We start from the raw sequence: 18,247 nt of genomic DNA, 5'->3' as shown, positions 1-18,247 counted from the left end.
TGGTAAAGTAACCCATCTAACAAGCTTTAAAGGAACAGTTAAAAATACTTTTTTTCTTCTCTAGCCTGTGGTGCTATTTATTATGTATTTATTCTGGAACGAGACGTTGCTTTTGAGTGTATCAAGTGTATTTTTGAAGGCAGACATCTCTACGGACGATTTCTCCAAAACTGGGCAACTCACACCAAAAAACAAACTAGATTGATAAATAGCTCTACAGGTAAGAGACAAAATACATTTTTTTGATTTTGGTGTGAGCTGTCCTTTTAAGTCACTTTCCCCAGGACTACGCCTATTACATATGGTTAAACACATGTTGTAATTCATAATAATTCAACTTACGAATCCAAGTTGTGATTGCGGCATAACTTTTCAGCAGAATGAAATGACAGCCCAAGCCCCGAGCTTCCCACACAGGCCAGAGGGTGCAGGAGTGTTTCGTAAACACAGCAAGGTGTGGTTTCTATCCAAAAGCGGCCAGCTTCCGTCTATTCACAGCAGAGCATTATCTGCGCAACAGCCAGGAGACGGGGAGGGGAGAGGTGCGCGTTGTGTCCTCTGTCTGGACAGCGGAGCGGAACGAACTTAAGACTTTCGCAAAACGTTAAAAAACAACAACTACTCGGCAGACATGAGTTTGTACGGCTCCAATTCGAGGCTGCCCACCATGGGCCAGAGAAGCAACTCGCGACCGGATTTGGCGAGTGCAAGTTTTAGAAACGACGTGTTCGCCGGTGGAAACGGATTCCATGGAGACTACCAAGGAGGCGACGCCGTGCACTCCTACACCTCCTTCTCCAGGAGCTCCATGCACGGAGGGGGCGCACCGAAAATGGCTATGAGCATGGGGGGCGCGGGTGGAGGTGGCGGATTGAGGTAAGGTATTACCTGTTGCTTCGAAATTTGTTTTAGAGCACGAGAGTGTATTTGTAAAAAATAAAGCATAGATATCATGTTGTTCTTTCAGGCTAACAAAGCCATGAAACCTATTTGGGAAAATAAGAAAAATGCCAGCAAGGCCACTAGATACCCTAGGCAGGTTAATGAACGCTGGAGAGCTAATTGTCTACAATAACACAACGTATTCTGTTGTACTTCCGGTGAAACTGTTCTTTCACAAACAATCGCATCCCAGGGGTTGACCTCTTGGCTAAAAATGTCATTTTCTAATTTGCTTTTCTTTAGTAATCCTATTTGAATCCCTTCTGATCTGTTGCCCAATATTCTGAGGTACAATAAAGGGAATGCGTGCGCACACACACCCTTTGGAAGGCCTCCCACTGTCACCGTGATGTCGGTGTCTAATGATAACATGTTAATGTTACAACAGTGACGTCTGTCTCAGAGCGTTTTAAATTATTTCATTTTTAAAATGTCTTTCTAAATGCTCAACTCGTGGTGAACAGAGGTTAAACTAAAAAACAAACAAAAAAAACAAAACATGATGTGTGTGTATGGGGGAGTTACGAGAGAGAAAGTCAAGAGTTGGTTTGTTTTTGTATCGATGACCCCTTGTTGACCTGTTTCCAACCCACAACCTATAGACAGGCTAAAAACAATGAATGAGTTTTTGTTGGATTGAAATACAAGTTGATCATTTTTAAAGGATTATTCTACCGGGAAATACTTTGTTCTTTTATTGATTTTCACGCATAATATTGTAGTTGTTATCACATGTTTTACATACATGTTTTTTTTTGCTCTTTATTTATTGAATTGTGACCCTCATGCAGTAGCTTTTGGAAAAGAAGGAGAAGTATCAAAATAACTTTATAATAGCTAATGTTTATCCCTCCCCATGATCCCAACATCTTGAAAAAAAAATAGTAATAACAATAACAGTAGTTATATCTTTGATTTTTGGTGGAAGGAATATCTTCTGTTTTTGTATAATGTTTGTTTCCTGTGCTTAGCTAGGTTCCCAATTCTGTGATTTATTACCTCCATTTTATAGATTGTTAATTGTGTCCTGCAGGTTGCTTAGTTGTGGCGCCTCTGGTTTTTTTCTTATTTGTTTACGTGCAGCTACTGTTAAAATTCTAGAAAGGGTATTTTATGTTTTCATTTCAATTTCCATGAAATTCAATGATCATTTATGAGCATTTATACCAATCTAGTAACTATATTAACTATACTAACAGCATATGTCTTAGACCGTATTCTTTGATAACACCTTACACATTGGTATTAATTAAAGCTACATTACAACCTCTGAAAACGTATTGTTGTTGTTTTTTTCCCCATGTGTAGTGCACAGGCAGTCCATCAAAAAGGGTTGTACCTGACAGGCCAGTGCCAGGAATACCTGCAGAGAGCAAAGATGATTCTCCAGGGTGTAAGTGCAGCACACACGTTACAATGAACATCATTTATCTCAAGTGTTTGTCTTCACTGAGCACTGATACACTCTAGAATAATGTTGACTTTATTGTTCTAATGTTTTACATTCATCCATTATCAGATATGATTCAAGACGATATCATCAGCCACAGTTAAAGTGAAGCATAGTTTTGCAAAAGGCCGGTGTCTGTACTGTGTGACTTTTATAGGGGGGTCCAGCTGGGGAGGCAGACAAACTGTTGAACATGGCTGCAGAAAGCATGGAGCAGATGACGCTCTGTGGCAGAGAGCTGCAGCAGATGCGTATTCCCAATGAGATCTTCAGAAGGTGAGGCAAGATGCATTGTGTGTTTGTTTGCTTTTGCAAATTGCAGTGTGAGTTTGTTTGGCCGCCTTTGTGTGTTAGCATTTGCATGTGTCTACTCATGACCGTGTATGTACACTGGACAAACGTGCCAGTGTTTGGATTTCCTTTTGTAGTTGAACCAAACCATGTAAAGACAAAGTCATTCTGAGGAGTTTCATGCTCGCTGAACATTCCTCTCAGCTCTCCTTGCCCAGCTGAGCTCTTTGATGTGGTGCTGTCAGTGGGCCCTCGGAAGATTCACAAAGTGTTTTCCCTCTTTTCTGCAACTCTACAGCGTCGACCAGTTCCAGCACATGCATGCTGCGATGCAACAGCAACTAGTCGGTAGTATGACCATAAGACGGAACAGAGGCAGCGTGGGTTCCCTTGAAGGGGGGAGGATCTATAATGATGCCATGGCCTGGATCACTCAACAGAAGGTGAGCTCTTCATACGTCAGAAAAAAACAAGAAAAAAATATATGATATATATATATATATATATATATATATATATATATATATATATATATATATATATATAGGTGATGAGGTTGAAATCAACATTATAACAATAATGTTTCGATACTTCTCCCTGTTAAAGGTTTTTTTGGGGGGAGTTTTTCCTGTACCGATGTAAGGGTCCCGGGACAGAGGATGTCGCATGTGTACAGATTGTAAAGCCCTCTGAGGCAAATTTGTGATTTTGGGAAATACAAAATAAATTGAATTGAATTGAATACATCAGCACAATATAATAAATATATGTAGAATCACATATGAAATAATCCAATGTATGAGTAATTTGCTTCACTGACAAAACTCTTCACTCACGTGAAATGAAAAACTTAAACTTACGTTATCTTTTTAACTTACATTTCACTTGTAATTACTATTTTGTATGGTCATTAAACGATGGCACATTCTGTGACGGCATCGCCCACAAAAAACTCAGTGCCCAATAGTTTTCCAACTTGTTTGAGCAGTACGAATAGTTGCACCTGCGTGTCCGTGCATGCCTGAATGCCTGGGCGGGTTAGTGTGCTCTCCGTTTTTTTTACGTGAAGCGAGGGGTGGAGGGTTGGGGGGACGCACGCACTTACCCTATCGCTTATTCTGACCTCCTGTAACTGAAACCATCTGGATACGCTGCCAAAACCTGATCCGCGAGTGAAAGAGGCCAGGGGAGGTGGGTTGAAGACGGATTGAAACAAAGAAGAGGAAAGAGCTCTGCCATTTGAGAAAGAGACGGTGAGAGAGGCGAGCGGAGAGATAGAGAGGGAGGCCGATAAAGAAGCTGTGGCAGCAAAAAGAAAAGTAGAAGTAAAGGTGTGTGAAATCTGACGCTCTCCACTGACTCAGTTGTTATGGGACAGGGAATTTCAGCAGAACTGTAACACACTCATGGGAAAACGCCCTTCTCCTCTCTACCTCCTCAGCCCCCCCACCCGACCAAAAACACACCCTGTCATTCTGTCATCGCTTCAAGCCTCACCCTTCAAACTATGTTTCATCAATCATCCCCCCCGTCATCAGATAAAGAAACTTCAAAAAAAAAATTCTCAGTTTTTGTTCTTTTGGTATTGAGGTTTTTTTTGTAAGGGAAATGGATGACCTTTACTGCTGCCATCTGTACCTAGCGGCTCTATTTACTGCCGGACGTTGCTTTTAGCCATTGTGCCGACAGTCCAACATAAAACTTTTACTAAAGACAGTCTCTAAACAGTTTCAGCCAAGTCTGTCATGAAGGAAAAGGGAGTGGTGAGAGAACAAAAGCCTTGAGAGAGAGAGAAAAAAATGCGAGTAGAGAGCAGTGACTGGCTGAGGTCGGTTTGCTGGCAGAGCACTTATCAAAGCTCAGGGCTGCTAACAAGGGGGGGAATAGTTGAGATTGTTTCCTGCTTAACGACGGACTTAATGATTATATGCTGACACCTAGAGGACAAAGAGGGGAAAGACATCAGGGAATTCATAGTGTATCTGTTGAGAGTTAAAATAATGTTGCCTTAAAGAACAAGGAGTGCTCTCTGTGTATTCTTTATTGTTTTTAAATCGAGCTTAGTCCTCTGTGCCCCCAGCTTCACTGTAAACCTATTAAATCCCCATCGATGAGCCACATCGATGCAGTGGGATAGTATATTTTGAGTTATTTCCTCATACCCTGCTGTCGTAATATTCACTACGGTACCAAATGTCTGTTATTTCGCAGCTGAAAATAGTCCCCGACAAATTCACGATTTACTCTTGTTTGAGTTGCATTTGCTGAAACAACAGTGCCCAGGTATTTAAGGAAGTACTGAGCGCTTAAAAATGAAACAATGTATTTGTGACCTATTTTGAAAGGAGGAATGAACAGGCATAAGTTACAGCGCCTCAGACACGTTAGGGAGGTTAGAAACCATTGAGAGACGGATTATGCATTGTTTGTTGTATATAAAACAACAAGTAATAATGCCAGCCTTATTATCTTTAATCTGTATACATACATTATATGTTATTTCATGAAACACTATACAATAATGTTCCACTAAGCATGTTATTTTGCCTCAACTGAGGTTGATTTTGATATTGTAATTGTGTTTAGGGCTTATTGCATTTTAAAAGGTAATAAACTGCGATTTTGCATCTTGTAGCGCATGATTGAGACGGCTCCATGGGGAGATGACTCTGAAACTATAGAAAAGCAAATCCAAAGCCACAACAAAAACCACAGCTCTGTCCAGAGGAGTCAGGAAGTAGACCGTGCCAGAGATGAACTGGTGAGTGGTCATCCTGTTTTGAAGTTCTTCTTAGTGGCTTTTTTTTTTTTTTACTTTGGACTGGTTTCTTTATACGTCTTGTTTGTTAAGGTTATCTATGCATGATGTGCACAAAAGCGTTGTAATCTTATTAAAAAGCAAGCAAAAAAACAAAATCTCTACTTTTTTTTTAGAACATGAGGGGCGACAAGTACAACCTGTCCATGCTGGAACAAGAATGGGAAAGCCTGCAGGTAGAACCGAACCCTTTTATGAAAAAAAAAAAATACTTTTTTTACTTTGTCAATATCAGCTGCTCTACTGTTACTTTCTATCATAATTATACGTTACCTTGTGTCTGTCTCAGAAAATGTCGGACAGCCGTGTGCAACAGCTGCGTGCGCTCCAGGGCATCATCAACGAGATCTCCCGAGCCATCATGTGGGTGAATGAGAGAGAGGAGGAAGAGCTCATGTTCGACTGGGGAGACAAGAACATTGACCAGTACATCCCCAGGAAGCAGGAGAGCTACTCAGTAAGGACCTCCTCTTTTCTCCTGGGTTGATGGTTTCTGTCTTAGTTTATGGACGTGATCATACCCTCAATATCTGATGTGTTTTATTTCCTATACCGTTCGAATCTTATTTAGAATTATGTTAGCGCTCAAGAGACAAAAGCTTCCCTTACATTCCGTTCTCCTGACAGGGAATGATGAGAGACCTGGAGGAGAAAGAGAAGGAGCTAAACAAGCTGAAGGTGAAAGCAGATGGACTCCTGAACAACAACCACCCCGCCTCTGATAAGATTGAGGTAAGGTGTTTCTGGGTGTTCTTGCTAACCTAAACAGCCAGCTATTCATTTGGCTTTGCATTGACGACTGTGTGTGTGCCCACAGGCCTACATGGACACCTTACAGACCCAGTGGAGCTGGCTGCTCCAGATCACCAAGTGTATCGACATCCACCTGAAGGACAATGCGGCCTACAGCCAAGTAAGCGCTCGGCCCTGCGGTGAAAGTAGTGCCCTGTATGTTTTGACGCATGAACGCTGATCAAAGCCTTTTGCTGCCTCTTTCAGTTTTTCAAGGAGGCCAACGAGACCTACGCAAAGCTGCAGAGAGAGCACGAGTCCATCCGAAACAAGTTCACGTGTGACAAGAACACCCCGCTGGATAACCTCACTGAACTCCTGAGAAACCTGGAGGTATCATCACGCTCATGCTCAAACAATTTGTTCTGTCGAGTGACAGGTTTAAATCATTTAAAAGTCTGGTGAACTGGTTCCGCCATTTTTTTTTTCTTTTTCTTTCCAGAGACTAAGTGGAAGGCTTCTGAATGTCTGCATTCATGTTGTATAGTTGCAGTGCATAGTGGCTGAGTGTCTGATATCTGCATGTTCACAGAGAGAGAAGGAGCGTGTGATGGAGAATAAGAGGCAGGTCCAAAGTCTGGTCAACAAGTCTAAGACCATTGTCAGGCTGAAGCCTCGCAACCCCGAGGAGAAGAGCAGCAGCCCCGTCATGGTCCAGGCCATATGTGACTTTAAACAAGACCAGGTGGGGTGCATGCTCTCTCTCACACTCACACACATGAGTATGAAGTGGAATGTTCAAAGTGTAACTCAGCGTCTCTTCTGCTTTGTGCTTCAGAAAGGAATTCTAAAAGGGAATGAAGGCATCCTGAAGGATAACTCGCAGCGCAGCAAGTGGCTGGTGACCGGACCCGGAGGCATGGACATGTTGATTCCCTCTGTGTGCCTGAAGATCCCCCCACCGAACCCGCTCAGCATCGGCCTCGCCAACAAGTAAGAACCGTTCAGTCAATGTAGACCGGTGTAGATCTGCGGCAAATCCTTTTGGTCGGGGCGGTTCAAAATGTGTCAGCTCAAGGGGATTTATCATGTAATGAATATATTGGATACATCACATTTCCCGGAGCTAGATAGAAAAAACAGCATTCCTTTTGGGAAAGTCATATTTATTTTGTTGACATTGTCCAATAGATTCTAAAAGGTTTTTACAAGCCTCAAGTCCTTTACTGTGTAACTGTTTCAAAGGCCTTAAGCGGTCAGAAAATAAGCTGATACCAAAAAGGAGCAAGTAGTTTTTCCGTTAAAATGAAAACGTGGGAAACATTTTGATAAATATTTCATAATGTTTATCATGTAGTGTCTGCATATTCATGGCTTGTGCTTCCCCTAGGAATGAGCAGTATTATGAAGCCATCATGAGCATCTGGAATCAGCTCTACATCAACATCAAGAGCCTCATCTCCTGGCAATACTGCCTCAAAGACATGAATTATATCAGCTCCCTCACTGTCAGCATGGTAAGATATCGCAAAGACTGCAACAAACGTAGCCAATTCTGAGTTTTGCTGCTACAATAACTCACTATTTTTAAAACCAAGAAAAGTCGAATTCGATTTTGTTTCTGGCTTAACTCGAAACTCTGTATTTGCTTACCTCCTGTGACTCTTACTTAACCTGACTCCTCTCCATTGTCTCTCAGCTGTCTAAGATGCGTCCTGAGGAGTACCGCACTATCATCAAAAGACTGGAGACTCACTACCAAGAGTTCCTGCGTACCAGCCAAGGTTCTGATATGTTTGGGGAAGAGGAGAAGAAAACTATCCAGGGCCACTTTGATAAAGCCCAGAACCACTACGATACCCTGATTGTCCAGCTGCCTGCTTACAGTGAGTGTTTAATGTTTTTAACTAATCCTTAAATTGCCAGTCCACTACATTTGCAAAACTACTGCTTTTTTCCCCCTCACTATACATTAATGTTATTCTAATGTTCCACCAGACAATAAAGGGGATGAAGTGGTGAAGCCTGAACCCCCAAAACCAAACACCGCCAAGCCTGCGTCTCCCAAGATCCCCAAGATCCCCAAGACCACTGTCATCAAGGTCACTTCTCAGCCTCCCCCAGCCAGCTCCACCCTCAGCCTTACCCTGCTCAGTAGTCTGCAAGAACTTCGACGCAGGCTGGAGCTGGCGGAGTCCGGTCTCACCAGTCATCTCCACGTTCCCCTGGGGGACAACAGTGTGCACGAGTGCTCAGTGCACATCCAGAAGCTGCAGGTGTGTAACTTTTCTTTTATTGTTCTATCCAAATAAAAGTTAGGTTCTTCTTGGCTACCTTTGAAAATGTGCAAAATATAGATAGGAAACAAGTGATAATGCCAAATGTAACTTGTTTTTTAAACATTGGTATCCAGACTGTGCACCAAGACTTGGACTCCATTCATGATGAGTACCTGCGACTAAGAGAACAGATTATAAAGCAGCTAGAAGGGATACCTGCCGACTCCGAGCAAGCCAAGTTCCTCCGCTCTGAACTGGAAATCATCAACCAGAAACTGGGAGGCCTGCAGGGTCTCTACCCGGCCTACCATCAAAGGTGCATTATTGTAGTCTGATCGCATCACCTTTTTATCCATTCCACAATTATTTAGAAAATACTGCACAAACAAAATTAAATGTAAATGAAAGCAATTTACAAGAAAGAGTCCATTTAATGTGATGGCTTTGTGTCGTTAACAGGCTGTCAGCTCTTAAGGACTTGCTCCAGAGCCTTCTCCAGGCTGAAGATATCATTAAAGTCCACGAAGCCCGGCTGACAGAGAAGGAGACCGCCTCTCTGGACCTTCGGGAGGTGGAAAACTATCGGAGCACCCTAAAGGTTTGACACATTTTCTATATCTAGTTTGAACTGCAGTCTCTTGCGTTCCAGTTTCAGGACTTTAGGACAAATTACATTAATTAGTAGCGCTTACTGAATCCTCTTTGTCCTACAAAGACCACACTTAGTAGTAAACCATCTCCTACACAGAAGATCATTCTTGCCCTTGGAAACAGCGTTTGTGAAAAAAATAATAGTAACTCAAAGGTTTACTTATCAACTTTTTTTTCCTGAGCTTTCAACCGCATCTCACAGTCTTTATGTCTCTTCAGTCCACAGCGACTGGAATGGGTTCTAATCCACACTCCCGTGTGCAACAACTTGTTATCACAAACTTAGGTTCCACACTTGGGTCACATGACAAAACCCAGTGGTGTGACTCTGACAAAGTACATTTACTCAAGTACTTGAGTGCAAATTTGTGGTACTTGAGTATTTCCATTTAATGCTACTTGTACTCCACTACAATTCAGTTAAAAATAAAAGAAATAATAATAATCCAATATATTGAAGCATAACACTTCTTTCTGCATTATGAGGGCTTTTACTTTTGATACTTTCGGGACATTTTGCTGATAACCCTTTTACTTAATCCTGCACACTGCGCCTTTAAGTAACATTTCCAATGCAGGACATGAACTAGAGTATTGCTATTTTTTACTTCAGTAAAGGATCTGAATACTTCTTCACCACTGACATAACCATAGCCATTCTCTGACAAAAAAACAATCATATCACATACTTATTGTCATAGCGCCCACCTCTAGATATAAATAAGGCTTAAATAGGATGCGTGGTCATAAAATGAAGAATTTGAATCTATTTTGTGATTGTCTATTAAAGCAAATGAAGAGTGATCTGGAGCAAAAAAGAGACCTGCTGACCGCTATGGATTCTGACCTGGCTAAAGCGGTGCACTGGAATGGTCAAATCTCAGAGACCTTCCACAAGTGTGACGGGGACTTGTCCAAGTACTCAGACCTGGTGGGTCAGATGTCTGACCGCTGGCGCCGCATCCAAACCCAGATTGACAGCAGGTGGGATCATCTGTTCATGTGCACATTCCTTCAATACCCGTGAATAGTTCTCCACATCCTCCGTTCAACATTGACATTAAAAACATCTGTTCGTCCCTTCCTCTTCCTCCCACTCTTTCCTCCACAGAGTGTGGGACTTGGAGAAGCAGGAGAAACAGCTGAGTCATTATCAGCAGAGCAGCACTCTCCTACAACAGTGGATAGACAATGCCAGGAAGCGCCAGGACACACTCCAGACGGTTAAACTCAGCGACATTCAGACTCTAATGGACCACCTCAACCAGCAGAAGGCACGTCTCTCCTTGTTTACGTCAACAGATTGTAATCAATCACGGATTTGATTTGATTTTGAATTGGAAATATCCGCCATTTACACTCAAATTGAGACATTGTGAGCATTGGTGTAGGTGTGTGGATTTCATACATTATACAGCAGCATAAGTGAAAAGTGTGCAAACATGTTCTTTGTTCCTCAACCCTTAAGACCAAGCAAATACATTTGTTGAGTAGTCGCTTATAATAATTTCATTAAAATTCTTGTATAACAAAATGATGGATGTCTCAGAAGAAGCAAAGACTGAACAGTGTCATGTCCGATTTAATCGGTGAATTTAATGCCCCCTTTTTGCTGACTGCACAGGCGCTTCACACTGAAATTAAAGGAAAGCAAGAGAAAGTAGAAGTTGTGCAGAAAAACGCAGACACCTGCGCTGTCTCCATTAAGGTAAGTCATCAGTTCATGTGCATAAAACCATTTCACACGCGTCAACAAGCGGATGAGCCCAAACATGCGTGGTGCAAAATAATGAAGTCCATGTTGTGTTGTGGGTTTTCAGGACTACGAGCTGCAGCTGGCTTCCTACAGTGCAGGCCTGGAAACTCTGCTTAATATTCCTATCAAGAGAACGATGCTGCAGTCGCCCGCTTCTGCGGTTAGACAAGAGGTATGAGGAGTGCCTCTCCATTAAGCCACATTAAACCAATTTGCTGTTAATTATTGGTATACCTTAGTTATTACTACTATTTACTTGTTTATCCATGATGTGGGACTAATAAATTACTATCTTATCTTAAATATAAATTAAACAATGGTTACGTCCTTTGTATTATGTGATACAACCAATTTAACGATCAATTCCTTAAATGCATCTGTCTGTTAACGTTCTCACTGGCATGTAATTAACACGAGAATATTTAACATCTGTATTCATCCACTCATTTTAACTCCCTTCAGGCGGCTGACCTCCAGTCTCACTACATAGAGCTACTCACCCGCTCTAGTGACTACTACAGGTTCCTAGGGGAGCTGCTGAAGAACATGGAAGAGCTGAAGGTAGGGATCGCATTTGTCAAGGATATTGTGTTGGTAAAATGAATAGTATGATAAAAAATAGCATATAGGTTTGTTCTATAATATGAAAGTAGGTGACTGAGGCTCTTTCTGTTTTTTGTCAATGCTCTCTTCAGATCAGAAACACCAAGATCGAGATGTTGGAGGAGGAACTGAGGCGTCTGAAGGACGACGTCCAGGATCGCAACCAGAAAAACAAGTCTCTGGAGGATGCTTTGGCCCGCTACAAGCTGGAGCTCAGTCAATCACAAAACGAGCTCATTTCTGTTGAAGAAGTCAAGAGAACCACGGCAATACAAGTTAACGCTACCAAGGACAGCCTGGCTAGCACACACAGCCAGCTTCAAGAGCTCAATGACCAGCTGACCCAAATTAAGTACCAACTGGATGAAGAAAAGAGGAAAAGAAGGTTGGCAGAGGAGCGCTACACCAGCCAGCAAGAAGAGTATGAGGCGGCTGTTCGCCGCAGACAGAAAGAACTGGAAGAACTCAACTGGACCAAGATTGACCTGGAAAAGTCTGTGAAGGACAAGGAACGTGAACTGGAGAGGATGAAGATACTGCTAGATGAGGAAGCGGCACGTCGACGAAATGCTGAATCAGATATCTCAAAGGTAAGAACACAGTGCACCCAGGAGGTTAATCAACTTAAGCAGACATACGAGACGGAGATCCACGTCACCAAGACGACGATCCTGAAAGCATCACAACAGAAAGAAGAAGACACGGCAGAGCTGAGACTGCAAGTTGACAGACTCACCTCTGAGAAGAGAGACCTCGAGGAGGAGCTGAGGAGACTGAGGCAGTCCATTGCTCACACAGAAGAGCAGAAAAGCAGAGCAGAGCAGGAGGCCAGCCAGCAGAGGGCCTCGGTGGTACAAGAAACAAGGATACGCAGTGAGTTGGAGGTTCAGCTGAGAACACTCATGCAGCAGGGAGGAGATGCTGAGCTCAAACTAAAGGAGGCCATCAAAAACACTCAGGAAAAGTCCAGGCAGATCAGCATGCTAACATTTAACCTGGAGGAGGAGGGGAAGAAGAGGAGATCTCTGGAACTGGAGATCAATCACCTGAAACAGGCTGAGGCAGATCTGAAGGCAAAGAACGCCTCGTATCTGGAGTCCATTAACAAGCTTAAAGTGTCCGAGCAGGAAATCCGCATCACCCGTGTGGAGCTGGAGAAGCAGACCAGCGAGAAAACCAAGGTTGAGCAGAGTTCTGTCAGGCTGCAGAGCCGTATCCGGGAACTTCAGTGCTCTCTGGATGGAACGGAAGCTGAGTTGGAGAAGCAAAAGAAGGCAACCCAGGAGGAGTTCACGCGTAGGAAGAGAATGGAGGCAGAGTTAGAGAGGATGACACATACCTGCAGAGAGCACACCACCACAATTACCACACTGAAATCTATCCAGCTGGAGACGTCCAACTATGGAAGGAAGTATGAGCAGGACCTCAGCGCTCTCCAGGAGGCTCTGGACAAGAGTCTGAGGGAGCATAAAGTCACCAAGCAGGAGCTGGCAGCTGTCTCAGCCGAGCTGAAGACACTCAAACAGAAGCTCCAGCAGGAACAGGCTCGAATTTGTGAGCTCAACCAACGGAATGAGAGCCTGTATAAAACTATTGAGGAGAAGAGCCGGCAGCTTAACGAATACACTGCAGAGATCGAAAAGCTGAAGACTCTGACGCAGAACCTGACGAAGGAGAGACTGAGGCTGGAGGAGGAGCTGAGGGCAGTTAAACAGGAGAGGGATGAGCTGAAGCTTAGCAAGGACAGTATCGACGGAGAGAGTGCCACCCAGATCTCAGCCTTGCATGTCCAACTTCAGAGTAGCACCAAGAGGACCACGGAGCTCCAGACTGTCCTCAGTGACCTGACCAGGGAGAGAGAAAAGCTTAAACTGGAAATAGACAAATTCCAAAAACAATCTATTGAGGTATTTTTGATTGCACTGAAGGATCATCTCCACATAACTCAACCCATTTTTTTCTGCTTTTGCATGCAACGGCTATAGATGTATTAACACTGAGCATGTTTTAAAAGTGGCCCGGTTGCATTAGTGGCACATTGCTTATTTTAGGTGTTTTGCATGAAATGCACTTACTTACAAATGCTTTATCTTTTCAACCTTTAACATTCCACATTGTGGTACTGAACAATCATTTAATTAATGCATACTTATTAAAATAATGAACATAATGTACACATCTTTTTAGATTATAAATTGGTTCAGACAGTACAGCTGAATGATTTCTAAACATTCAATTAGTGATTGGTGACATCACAATTTAAATAGATATTGATGAAAAATATGTTGATAAGCCCTTATAATGCTGTAAAGGAATGCCACATGTAATTAATGCATTAGAATTGTGGGTCTTGGCAAAATGGTTTTATTGGCATTTCTTTATAGGTATAATAATGTGTTTTCTTGTCTCTCCCTAGACATCCATGAGGATGCATGATTCCCAAAGCCAATACAGCGAGGTGCTGCTGGAGAGGGACAGTTTGCTGTCCAAGCTGAAACTGCTGGAGCAGGACAAGACTCGTCAGCTGCGCATAGAGGAGGAGCTCACTCGCATCAAGCTCACTCTAGAGACCGAGCTCCGCAACAAACAGCGGCTGCAGGATGAAAAGAATGCCGTCCTCAAGGATTTCAACTATTTTAAGAGCCAGTATGAGCTCCGAGACAGCGACATCAAGAGGTTTGAATCGGAAAGAGACAAGGCTGATCAAGACAGGCTCTCCCTGAAGAACGAGATCGAGAGGCTCATGAGGGAGCTTAAGAGTGTTGAGGAGAGGTACAAGAGTCGCTTGTCGATCTCAGAAAAGGAGGCTTCAGACCTGGCTCTCAAGAGAGATGCCCTGGAGAGAGAGATACAGAGGCTGCAGCAGAAACCCAACACTCTGACCCGGCAGACCCAGACGGATGCAAAGGTCCCAACAATCGATCCATCCAAGCTGATATTTGACGGGGTGCGTCGCAAAGTCACAGCCCACCAGCTTTGCGACTGTGGCATAATCAGTAAAGCCACACTAGACCAGCTCCTAAATGGAAAAAAGAGCGTGGATGAGGTAGCTGTGGACATCCAGCTTAGTCTAAAGGGTACCGGCATCATTGCTGGCATGACAACAGGTTCCCAAGGGAAAATGCCATTCACTGAAGCAAAAAACAAGGAGCTCCTCAGCAAAGAGAGCACCATCATGCTCCTGGAAGCTCAAGCTGCAACAGGCTACATAGTTGACCCCACACTTAATGAAAAGATGCCTGTTGATACTGCCTGCTCAAGAGGGATTGTAGACACCGAAGACAGAGACACCCTGCTGACAGCTGAAGCAGCTAGCACAGGCTTCAAAGATCCATACACTGGCAAAGTGTTATCTGTGGGTCAGGCTTGTAAACAGGGCCGCGTGAACAAAAACACAGCCATCCGCTTGCTCCAGGCTCAGGAGTCTGTGGGAGGTATATTGGACCCTGTCCTGAGTGTATTCCTTCCAAAAGACCTGGCCTTGGATCGCAATCTTATTGATGAGGATCTCTACAGGGCTTTGGGCAAAAAACCCACCTGCTACCTGGAGCCAGTGACTGGAGAAGAGATAACCTATAATGACCTCAGGAAGAAGTGCACAGTGGAACCTGTTTCTGGCCTGCTTCTGCTCTGTGGTCCGGAAAAGCCCATGACAGTGAAGGGTCTCCGTGGCGAAGTCTCTGTGGCAGAGCTCATCAAATCTGAACTGCTGGATGAAACTGATTTGGTGAAGCTCAGCGAGGGCAAGCTCACCAGCAGAGAAATTGAAGACAAACTAAAGTCCTATCTCTATGGCTCTACCTGCATTGCGGGGATCTATGATGAAGCCAATGACCAAATAATGCCCTTTTATCAGGCAATGAAGGAAGGCCTGCTCATGAGAGGAACCACCCTGGAGCTTCTTGAGGCCCAAGCTGCTTCTGGCTTCATTGTCGATCCAGTCAACAATGTGTTCTTGACAGTAGAGGAGGCCACAAAGAGAGGCCTGATAGGAAAAGAGTTTAAGAATAAGCTGTTGTCGGCAGAGAGGGCAGTAACTGGATACAAAGACCCATCCACAGGAAAGACAATCTCCCTCTTCCAGGCTATTGAGAAAGATCTTATTGAGAAAGGTCATGGAATCCGTCTTCTGGAGGCCCAAATTGCCAGTGGTGGGATTATTGACCCCAAAGAGAGCCACCGTATTGATGTTGCTGTTGCCTATAAAAGGGGATATTTTGATGAGGAGATGAATGAGATCCTAACTTATGAAGGAGATGACACAAAAGGGTTCTTTGACCCTAATACTAAAGAGAACCTGACATATCTTCAACTTAAGGACAGGTGCATGACAGATCGCAAGACAGGCCTAATACTCCTGCAGCTAAAAGACAAGAAGAAGCTCCAGAAGTCACAGGAGAGCCGCAGCAATGTCCTTCGCAAGAGGCGAGTTGTGATCGTTGACCCAGACTCTGGGCTGGAGATGTCAGTGCGAGAGGCCTATCACCGGGAGCTAATTGACTACGACACTTTCCTGGAGTTATCGGAGCAGGAGGGCGAGTGGGAGGAAATAACTATCACGGGGTCTGATGGCTCTGCACGTTTGGTGATAGTGGACAGGAAAACAGGAACCCAGTATGACATCCAGGACTGCATTAAACGCGGTGTCATTGACCACAAGGCTTTGGATCAGTATCGTGCCGGAACACTAACATTGACCCAGTTCGCTGACCAAATTACCAGCAGAACCAGCAGCACAGAGATGACCATTGCGGCCAGCAATGTTGATGACATGGTCACCTGCAGCAGTCCCACCCAGCTTGCGCCTTCTTCTCCTACCGTTCGTAAACGCTTCAACAGTATTTCGATTACTGTTTCCCCCCCTGAGATGTTCGATGACCACAGCCCTGTGGCGGCTATATTTGACACAGAGACCTTGGAGAAAATCACTTTGTCTGAAGGGCTCCGAAGAGGCATCGTTGACACTATTACAGCACAAAGGCTACTGGAGGCCCAGACATGCACAGGTGGTATCATCAACCCTGCCACCGGTGAGAGACTGTCGCTGCAGGATGCTGTCCATCAGAGTATCATCGATGACAGCATGGGTGCTAAGCTGAAACCTGCCCAGAAAGCCTTTGTTGGTTTTGAGGATGTGAAGACTAAGAGAAAGATGTCGGTAGCAGAGGCAGTGAAGGAGACATGGTTGCCCTATGAAGCTGGCCAGAGATTTTTGGAGTTTCAGTACCTGACTGGAGGCCTGATAGAGCCTGGCACTGGACGTCGTGTCACTATCGAAGAAGCTATCCGCAGAGGCTGGCTGGATGGTCAAGGGGCCCAGAAGCTTCAGAATACACGGAACCACCTGAAGAACTTGACCTGTCCCAAGACCAAACTGAAGATCTCCTACAAGGAGGCCATGGACAGCTGCATGGTGGAAGAAAGCAATGGTATGAAGATGCTGCAGGCCACTTCAATCTCCTCCAAGGGAATCAGCAGCCCTTACAATGTCTCTAACCCGGGATCTCGCTCTGGGTCCAGGGCTGGTTCCCTAGCCGGCTCCAGGAGTGGATCTCGTAGAGGCAGTGTGGATTATTCCTCAACTGTCACCTATAACTTCTCCTCCAACAGTACCAGCTATAGCACCAACGATCACTTTTAATACACACCGTAAAAAAAACTAGACTAGTTATTACCAGCAGTTTGCTTTTCTAAATGTTTTTCTGCTACCTATGAGATTTTGGGAGGTTTGTTAAAATACTGAATACCTGAATTATTTTGCTTGAGTGCAGTTTTTGGTGTTTTAGTGTTTCAATATTCAACTTAATACAGAGTATGATTAATACTTCTAAAGCATATATGCTGAATGAATATATTTGTCATAGCTCATTTTAATATAGCGATTTTTGGGGGGAATTTAACAATTTGTTTTTAGAAAATATGCTTGTTCACCTCAGCTTCAGCATGCAGTCAAAATTAAGTTTCCTATTGTTTATTCCAAATTTTGCACCTTGATTTATGTTGTTTTTCATTCATGTTTTTGAAAAAAATGTTTTGTTAATTGCAAATGCTGAAGTTTAGCTTAAAATACTGACTTGACAATGTAATGATCAACAATGAAAATTCCTTGCCACTAAAATGTTATTCTCACATAATTGAAAATAAAGTTGTCACCACAATTTTGATTCATTCATTTACTAGCTGGACGTCTGTGCATTAAAAGCTGAACATGTTCACTGCATGAGGAGAGAGCAGTATCCATTGTTACCTGTGGATGGCGCTAATTGTCATGCTAAAACTACAATTGCAAGCCTGTAGCCCTCTAAGCACACCAGAGAGGTGGGAAACAAAATTGTATATTTTATAGTATAATACAAGCAGGACTGTAGTGTTGTAAATATTTATGGAGTGAAAGGTAATTTCAACAGCAATACATGCTGTTATTTTTTAATTTAATAATCATCACCTATATATATTAACAAACATTGGTATTGATAACCAATTAATTAGTCATTAAATATAAATGATCCAGCAAGTTTCTCCTGTAGCCTAATGGTAATTAAACTGCGTATATAATATAATAATTTAAACAATTATGTATTTATTTACTAAGTCAATCCTTGGATGGTGCATTAAGCCCAAACAGGTCAACCCAAATCCTTTGTTGCTAACATATAAACTGAACGTACCACTTCTATTGATCACTGTGCCAATGAAACACACTGAATAAAACAATTGGACATATT

General features: G+C 43.3%; 1 protein-coding gene across 2 annotated transcripts; it reads left to right on the top strand.

The window, feature by feature from the left end:
• Window positions 1-508: 508 nt before the first annotated feature.
• On the top strand, window positions 509-17,680 carry LOC137892476 (desmoplakin-A-like). Of its 2 annotated transcripts, none has more exons than XM_068737635.1 (24): window positions 509-876; window positions 2,251-2,335; window positions 2,550-2,668; window positions 2,982-3,126; window positions 5,319-5,444; window positions 5,618-5,677; window positions 5,791-5,958; window positions 6,129-6,233; window positions 6,319-6,414; window positions 6,501-6,626; window positions 6,826-6,978; window positions 7,072-7,226; window positions 7,624-7,750; window positions 7,933-8,119; window positions 8,232-8,509; window positions 8,647-8,828; window positions 8,972-9,110; window positions 9,954-10,147; window positions 10,275-10,437; window positions 10,788-10,871; window positions 10,984-11,091; window positions 11,382-11,480; window positions 11,615-12,112; window positions 13,939-17,680. In XM_068737635.1, the coding sequence occupies exons 1-24, from the start codon at window positions 632-634 to the stop codon at window positions 17,161-17,163; spliced, it is 6,867 nt and encodes a 2,288-aa protein (XP_068593736.1). In that variant the 5' UTR covers window positions 509-631; the 3' UTR covers window positions 17,164-17,680. The 2 variants fall into 2 exon arrangements, with proteins under 2 accessions (XP_068593736.1, XP_068593735.1); XM_068737634.1 differs by having other exon boundaries at window positions 11,615-13,429.
• Window positions 17,681-18,247: the final 567 nt, after the last annotated feature.

Source organism: Cebidichthys violaceus, unplaced genomic scaffold, assembly GCF_023349555.1.
Source record: "Cebidichthys violaceus isolate CVI_PGR_0920_01 unplaced genomic scaffold, fCebVio1.0.p SCAF_8, whole genome shotgun sequence".
NCBI classification, from domain to species: Eukaryota; Metazoa; Chordata; class Actinopteri; order Perciformes; family Stichaeidae; genus Cebidichthys; species Cebidichthys violaceus.
This window is presented reverse-complemented; position numbering and strand designations above follow the sequence as displayed.